This window comes from Xenia sp. Carnegie-2017, unplaced genomic scaffold, assembly GCF_021976095.1.
Source record: "Xenia sp. Carnegie-2017 unplaced genomic scaffold, XeniaSp_v1 HiC_scaffold_20, whole genome shotgun sequence".
Taxonomy (NCBI): domain Eukaryota; kingdom Metazoa; phylum Cnidaria; class Anthozoa; order Malacalcyonacea; family Xeniidae; genus Xenia; species Xenia sp. Carnegie-2017.
Genome location: NW_025813483.1, coordinates 6895451 through 6904432, shown reverse-complemented (window position 1 = coordinate 6904432; position 8982 = coordinate 6895451). Strand labels below are relative to the sequence as shown.

General features: G+C 32.8%; 1 protein-coding gene across 1 annotated transcript; it reads left to right on the top strand.

Annotated features, from left to right (window-relative positions):
- Positions 1 to 1842: 1842 nt before the first annotated feature.
- Positions 1843 to 8291, top strand: LOC124441585 (protein mono-ADP-ribosyltransferase PARP14-like). The gene is made up of 7 exons (XM_046992060.1): positions 1843 to 2008; positions 3136 to 3245; positions 3793 to 3964; positions 4232 to 4474; positions 4707 to 4937; positions 6387 to 8152; positions 8238 to 8291. Exons 1-7 carry the CDS (start codon positions 1843 to 1845, stop codon positions 8289 to 8291), a joined length of 2742 nt encoding a protein of 913 aa, XP_046848016.1.
- The last annotated feature ends 691 nt before the right edge of the window (positions 8292 to 8982 follow it).

Genomic DNA, 8982 nt, shown 5'->3' with positions numbered 1-8982 from the left:
ATCACAGTATAACACATCCCATCGCTTTACAGCTTGGTGTGCTGTACAGTGCTGTATGTTGAGCAAGACTTACTGGCTGCAAATAGCCAAATACTCTGTGTTTATGTTGATCAGAAAATGCAACTGACTAGTGGGTATGCGTAATTAAATATTTGGTCACTCAAATTTTTCATTGGAGTGGCGTTACTGTTTGTTTTATACACTGTACCTAAATTTCGAAAAAAAGAGTTAACTAAAAACGCTGACTTGGCATTGCCCTAATTAATGAAGAAGATATTGGCGATTGCAAAGACTTCAGGTACGAATATTTATTTATGTTGTTTTAATTTGTCTATATGTTTCATCCAAACCACGTTCAGTTTAAGTTTCAAATGTGTATTAGCGTTGTAAAGCAATGACTTAGTTGTGGTTTATACAAACTTAATTATTGCACAGAACATTTTGTGTCATGAATGGCGAGTGGCAGTTGGTAGTTCTTAAAAGAATTATAGCAAACAGAATAAAGATGGTTATAAAACTGGCTCCTGATGAGAAGTCTGCCAAAATGCACCGTGTCGTTTAATTTTATAGCTGTCTTTAAGATTTACTAGTCATTCGCCATGACAAATACGATGTTCAGAGTAGAGAATTTATGAAGAAGTAGAGCATTGGCCGATTATATATAGGATAGAAAATAAGATAAAGTATAGCGTAGAGCTGATATTTAGTCTTAAGGTTTACTCATTATTGAACTTAAGTGATTATAAACCTCATCAATAAAGTATCGCTAGATAGACAGAACGTGTCAAGCTTAACTTTACTCACGATAGCTAGCTTACACCTATTTTTTTCCTCATACGGCAAGCAACTTAATTTCCGATTTACCTAAGCCGTTTAATATTAGTCGGAAATCCTGATAAATTTCGCGCATAAAACTCTTAATGATATTTTACGTTTTTTGACAAAAATAAGAGATTAATTTAGAAATTGGTGCACGTGTTAGCAGTTGGGAATTTATCAAAATAAAAAGTGAAGAATCTGTGTAATTTTATACTGTAAAAAAAAGTTTTGTAAATCAAAACATTCTGGCATTTTCTTGACTTAATAAATGTATTTCAGTTAACTTTTATTTATAAACTTCATTACGACAATTATTCTCTCTACAAAACAGGCATGAGAATGCAAAAAGGATGAAAATACCGCATTGTTAGAGTGCATTCGAGCTTACAACATATCTTAAAAGTACACATATCATTACGCTATCGGGAACGATTGTCATTATTTGAATAAGTTAAAATAATAAATGAAACCTGAAAACACTAATTTTTTATAAAGCTTGAATATAAATGTAACACTCATTATAATCGAGGGACTCTCGATTGAGAGTTTTCGTTGTATATTCACGTACTTAGGGGAAATAAATTCGTATACTATATTGACTGAATCTCATGTTGCTGCGCAATTGCCACGTTTCACAAACATAAAGCTTTATGTAAATGCTCTTGTCAGTTGAATTGTTAGTTGCTTTCACTTACTGGTTGCGATTATATAATGTTATTAGTTATGAACCGACAAAGATCAAAATCTTCACGATTAAGTTGCTCTACCATTGAGCTGCTATACAGTTTACTTTGATATGCATTAAATCTTCGTTGTTGGCAATCGGATCAAGATTGTGAATCAGCCTTTAGTATTTGATCAGAAAAATTGAAATATTGTTGTTTTTTCTTGGGAATTTGCTTCTTGGAATAAGGTTGTAATGAATTATTCATTGTTACAAAGAACTGTGTTGGCTTCCTCACAAAACACTTCACCAAAATGTTCTATATATTTTATTAGTTAATATGAACATAATGTACTAATATGTCGCAGTCTTCATTGTACGTTTCAAATTTTCCTGACGGAACAACACTAGATGATTTAGTAATTTATTTCCAATCAAAAAGATATTCTGGTGGCGGCGATGTCGATTTTGACGCTTCCAAGGTAGATGGCAACAACGCTGTTATAGTCTTTGAGAGAAACGAAGGTAGAAAATGTGACTTTGCCCGACGATGATTATACGCAATTATATCCTCAGTGAAAGAAAGTTTTTTAGTTTATATACATTTAGATTTCCCCGCAATTCCAAAATAACTTTCATTTTTGTTTTTATAATCCCTCTTGAATGCGTTTATTTTCATATCACTTTTCATGATTTGCTTTGTCGTAAGGACTATTGACAAGTTCTAACAATCTTAAAATCGTTTTCTCTCGTTTAATATAAGTAATAAATATATATTTTACCATAGATTTTGTAAGGTTTTATAAAAATCTGCGCACGTAAAATAATTTCGAGCGTACCGTCTTCGCAATAGTTCGAAAGAGTTAGAACTCAACAGAAACTCACTCTAGAATAAACACTTTAAAACTTATTTATTAAGAGATGATTTAACGAGATCGAAGGATGGTAGTGCTTGTTATTTTTGCTTTTTGTCATAAAGCAGCATGCATATTTTAAATTTTTGTTGTAGACATTTGTGTGAACTCGATTTCCCAAAAGAGAAACATTGATTCTGTAACATTCTTTAGCTATATCAATGGATACTTTCAATGAAAACAGCACTGTGTAAGACACATAAAGTGTTTTTCGTGAACGTAGCCAAAGTCTTGCAAAATATATCTGTTTTCAATCATTACATTAAATTCACGTCTATTCATGAGTACTTAGTCCGCTTCTAATGGACAGGGCTTTTTTATACAACAACTCCCCAGAGAGATTTTATTTATAATATTGAATGATTAACTTGTTGCGAATACGCAAAACCGTTGATTTATTGCTAAATTTTTTTTCGCACAAGTCGTCGTTTTCGTGCAATCTCTTCGAACGACAAGAACTTTGTGTGCGAAACAGGCTTTATCTCATGCGATTTAAAATAATTGCTTTCTACGTAAATAGGCATATTTTAATTTTGTTCTAGAGTTCATTAGAATTGGAGTTAAGAGCTGATTTTGTTTATATAGGTCAACCAAAGTCACCAAATGATAGACAGTCGTACTCAATACAAACATAATAGATAAAGAAAGTGTCCCCGAGAAGGGGAGGCTACAATTGTTGAATGGCGTTGAGCCACTCGATAAAAAAATTGACTTATGCTTAAGTCGTAATTTTTTCAGATCTTCAAAATGTACTTCAAAGACATCATAAAATAAATGGCTGCGAACTAGAAGTATCATCAAAGCAATCCAGACCACTGCCCAAGCAACGTTCACCATCGACAGAAAAGGTGTGTGAATTGCAACAACAACAAAAATAATATTTATTTTTACTCATTAAAGTCTTACATGCAGCATCCTTGTCATATTTAATGCAATTTGTAGTGAAGGCCACTTATAAAAACGATTTAGGTTAATCAAGATTGGTGACCTGAGAATAATGATATATAAATTGAAAATATAGTTATTACCTATAGAATTATAGTCAGTAACGTAGCCAGCCCAACTTTCTACTCCCGATATGCAAATATTTTGTGTTCACTGACCGTGAGAACAATACATTTCTAAAGAAATGAATGGTGATAATCTTTCAGTAAAGCGGGAGAAAATCTGCAAGCTGGCTACGCTACTGATATAATATACACTTTTTAATTTGTGAAGTCTTTATATGAGAGAGTGGAACCGATTAAAGCATGAACATGTGGTGTGCAATGACTTGATTATTTTCAATAAGAACTCCATGATGTAGCCATTCATGCAGCAAATATATAAAGTATACAATTATGTGGAACATATGTTTTGAATATTTTCACACCACCTGATGGAAATTACCTTTAGGCTCGACTTGGCGAAGTTCGATCAATAATTGTTCGTGGATTTTGCTCTGATATAACAGATGATACAATAAGGCTTTTTTTTGAAAGTGAAATGCGATCAGAAGGAGGAGAAATTGAAAAATTTGAGCGGCGTCAACAGGATGTTGCTTTTATCACGTTCAAAAGTGCAGAAGGTTTGCATAAAGTATTTTACTAAATCATTTACAACTTGTGGCAATGTGTTGATTGAATTTTATAATTTGTAAATGAAAACTTTACTGGCGTGTTTCTCATTTTTTTTATCAAGACAGAGATTTTTACCTGTTTCTTAAGCGATGATAAATGTTTGTATGCCAATGATTGTACAGATCAATGATTTAACAGAAACATGCGTAAATTTAAGACATTCATGTTTAAATCAGTGGTTAACTTCCTAGATATTCTTATCTATTTCATTTCAGTGGCAGCAAGAGTATTAGCCAAACAGAAACTAGAACTGTGTGGCTACTTGCTGCAAATGAAAGGTGAACAACCTGAATTATATCTTTCACGAGATAAAAGAAAACTTTTCGTCGAAAACATCGACCCAAGAACTCACAAGGATGGATTGACATTTTATATGGAAGCATTGACAAGCGTTCCGGTGCAAGACATTTGGATGGGTAACGAGGGCAAAGCTATTGTTTTTTTTCATAGAGATTTAGGTGAGAAAAACTTGCTTTCTTAGTTGACTTTTCTTAAGTAATAATCACAATGTATTTTTTAAAAAAATGGGATCACCTAATTCCAGGAGATAATATGTAAAGTACATATTCATAACAACATCAATATAAACTTGAAATGAAGTTAAAAGTTAAAGCAAAATGACAGGATTATTTTTGTTAGATTTTTTATTTTACGTTGTAAGCATTGAAAATACTTCGCTATCTTACACAGAAAACGAAAAGGTAATAAAGAAAAATAGGAAATTAGATGGAGCAGCTTTGAGAATTTCCTTTCCACCTGTTTGCAACAGTGTTTTGGTGAGAGGACTTTCTTCAAACACAGCAAAAGATACGATTGAGATGTATTTTGAGAGAGAACAGAACGGTGGTGGAAAGATCTATGGTGACATAATACATCAAAAAGATAAAGGAATTGCTGTTGTTTCGTTTTGTGATCCAGATGGTAAGGATGATAAAGTCCATTTTACTAATCTTTAGATAATGCATTGCATGCAAGATTGAAAAGTTAATTGTAAAAAACACAAACTCCTTTCTACAAAGGTGCGTTTTTACTTAATTTACCACTTATGAAATTAGTAAGAGTTTCTGTGTTATGTTGATGGATTTGATTCCTAGTTACAATAAATCTATCAAATTTGTAGGGTAGATATTTGTGATTGTGTTATTGAAACATAAGCATACATGAAAATTGTTGATTTTTCAAGATATATATGATGCTTACTTCACTAAAAATTTGCTCACTGTGTGCTGAAGATATTACTTAATGTTATTAGGCCAGTCCATTGTCCGTAACTAAAACTGACAATTGCTTCGATCATTGTATTTATTTTGATGTGGAGGATTTAAATTGTCAAATAACACGATGACATTACTTGATACAAATTTAAGAGTTGCGTTTAAGTTTTATACAAAAATCGATTATAAATTTGCCGTAATACTGAATTAACTTCGTCGTGTCATATGATTGTTAAAAAACACCTTCGTGATAAAAACCGATAAAGTGAGGTTAAGAAAAAGTTTATTGTATTCCATGATATATTTGTATTTTGATTTCCTAGTTTAATAGATTAATTAGTCTACTCTTCAAAAATGGGCCACCAAAAACATTTCCAAGCTTTTAGTTCCAAAAGCATTTTTTGGTAGTGTTCATTTTTATGGTGTGGCAGATATGTGTTTGAATGTAAATGCATGCATCTTGAAAACAATCTTTTAGCAAAGTCTTTAAAGTGCAAAAATCGACATACTTAAAGATCAAAGAAATTTAAATACACCTAGGATACAATTGTATTTTATAGCTAAACACATATACAAAGATGTTAAAACGTTTTTTGTTGGGGAAGAATATTCATATATTCGTTGTTAATGCTCGTAAAAATCAATTGATTTCAAAAGAAATTTAATGCATAAAAAATATTAGCTACCTCCTTCCCAATTATGACTTTCTGGGAACCCTAAATGTATACCAATAAACAATCTAATGGGAATTAATACAATATAATTTTTATATATCAAATAAACTATTGTGTCTTTTAGAGGGAGAAAAAAAATTATAAATATTTCTACAAAAAACTATACCTTGTTATTATCAAATATCTATTATACTTTATATAAGGACTCCTAAAAGTCGTCAAACATGGGCGGTTGGTTCAACGTCTGATAATTTTTATTTTCCCCAATCGATATTCTAACCATTGCCGATAGTTCATATTAATGAGGATTACTGATAACAGTAAAGTGACACAAAATCAACAGAATTTTTTGTGTTTATATATAATTGCTTTCTTTCGAACTTTGTAACTTCATGAACTTGAGGCTGACAATGGTACAAAAAAAAACCAAACACTTTGCGATCTAGAAAGGCATCATTATAATTTTAACATTCTCCTGTTAGTTTTAGATAAGTTGATTTCAAAGAACCATCGACTAGATAACTTTGATTTAACGTTGCATAAACATTATCAGTTTATGGAGAAAATAGAAGAAATCAACATGGAGAAAGTTAACTCATGTTTTCCCGTGATTCAGCATGTAATCAAGTTTCACAAACAAGAATTTTCTGACGCATTTGGCATTGAGTTGTGTGAAAAGCTTCAAGAAAACGGTGGCAATAACTTGATGTTGCCTGAGAATATTGCAAAAAGAGTCAAGGCATTCTTAAAAGATTTTGTCGTAGAACACATAAAGATATGCGATAAAACTTTAGAAAAATTTCAAGACAAGTTAAAAGATTTAATAATGAAACTTGAATACGTCAAAATTACGGCCGAGCTGGATTATGACGCCTTGCAAGTAAAAGTTGTCGCACGCGCTTGTGAAATTGAGAAAGTTTGCGAACAATTTCGAAATGAAATAGCCAAGATGGAAAAAGTATCAGAAGGATTATTCAGGTTGGAATTACAAGACATTCCAAGAAAAAAAAGAGAATTTCTCATTCAACAAGGTTTCAATGAAACATTGACAGAACATCACAACGTCATTGTAACTATTGACGATCAAAAACACACGCTTAATGTACAAGGAGATCTAGACCAAATTTTAAATGCTGAAAAGGAAATTCTTGCTCAAATTGCTCAGATAGTCGACGAAACAGTAGATGTAAGCGATGCAAGATATGATTACTTAACATCTGGTGGACTTACGATTTTGAACACTGGACTGAAAATGAAAGCATTGAAAGCAATGGCATATCTTAAACAAGCAAAGAAAAATCAAGTCAACATTCTCTTTATTGATGTGGGAACAGTCAACAGCGTAACCACTTTCATGAATGAAATAATGTTTGAAAAACAGATTCATGTCGAGGAAGACAGTTACGCTGTTCTAAAAAGTAGCAAATGGAAGGATTTTTCAGAAAACTTGATGTTGGAGACTGATGTCAAATTGAGGTTTGAAAAGAATGATCCACCTGCGATTTCACTAATAGGTAAGAAATCTTGTGTCATAGAAGCCAGCCACTCGGTGAACGAGTTCATAAAACGAAACACTATTGTCCAGCAATGCATTGATACAACGGAAGGTTATTTAAAATATTTATCAAAGTTTCATTCCAAAGAAATTGGAGAAGCTGAAAGGGAATTCTCGTTGACCATAGCACTAAACCAGGAGACATCAACAATTGTAGTACAAGGTACAAAAGAAGGCGTTAAAAGAGCAATAAGTGTGATAGAAAAGGTGTTGGTCAATGTTGTAAAAGACAACATTTGCATTGAAAAGCCAGATATGCAGGAGTATGTTTTGTCTGATGAAGGAAAAAACTTTATTAAAGATATTGAAATAAAAAAGAAATGCCTAATCTCTGTCTCCGTTGATCAAGATGACAGCCCAAATCCTGAGATCAGTGAATTCCAACCAAATTCAAAGCTGCTCTGCTCGTACAAAATGAAAGATAAAAATGTGAGCTTGAAATTGATAAAAGCAGACATTACAGCTTATCATTGCGACATCATTGTGAATGATGCAAACGAAACCTTACAACATGTCGGTGGTCTCGCAAAATCGGTTCTTGAAGTTGGAGGATATGAGATTCAGAAAGAATGCGACGAGCATGTGATAAAAGAAGGAAAGTTACGTGAAAGTGAATGTTTCAATGGTATGCCTGGTCGGTTGCCATGTAAACGGCTTGTTCATGCAGTAGCTCCTCGTTGGGACAGTCACCAGGCAAGTAGGAAGCGGAGGTTGTTGCAAGTAACATGCAAAAACGTTTTAACAGAAGCTAGTGATTACAAATCTGTTGCAATTCCAGCTCTTGGAAGTGGCAGCTTTGGCATTCCTAAAGATGTTTGTGCATCAGTTATGATTGAAGCTGTAAAGGAATTTTTTAGAGAAAATGAGAAGACTGCATTGATTGAAATTTGCTTTGTGAACAACGACGAGGCAAGCGCAAATGCATTTTTAAAGAATTTTCGTGAAAACTTTGGTACAAAAGTTAACTTCCCAAACAAAGATGAGAAGAGTAATTCTGCAGATCATTGGCACAGAAAAGTACGTGTGTTGTCGCAAACAAGGAGAGATGAAAGTGAAGATAAAGAATTCAAGATTGACGAGCGTGTAACAACAAAAAAACTTCCGAGTAATTGCATTATCACCAAGAAGAATATGAAGATTTCTGTTATTGTGGGAGATTTGTCGACATATCAGGTAAAGGGAACGCGTCTGATTATAAAAAACTTATATGTTTGTTGGCTTTTTCCACAGGCTATATTGTAAGCATTGATTGTTCCTTCAGATATGTTGAGCAACTAATGCTCCTACCAATTGCTGTGTATTCAAAAGTTTAGTATTTCCTTTTGCATATAGATGAATATTACATTTTGATATGGAATTTGGATTGTACTTTTCATTTAAACTTATGACCTTGTAAACTTATGAAAGTTTCTAAATATGTTACTTTCTGAAACAATTATTCTCTGCAGGCAGATGTCCTTGTAAACACCACGGGGGAATATTTGAAACTTGATTCGAACCCGTGCGGCAAAGCGTTAAGTAAA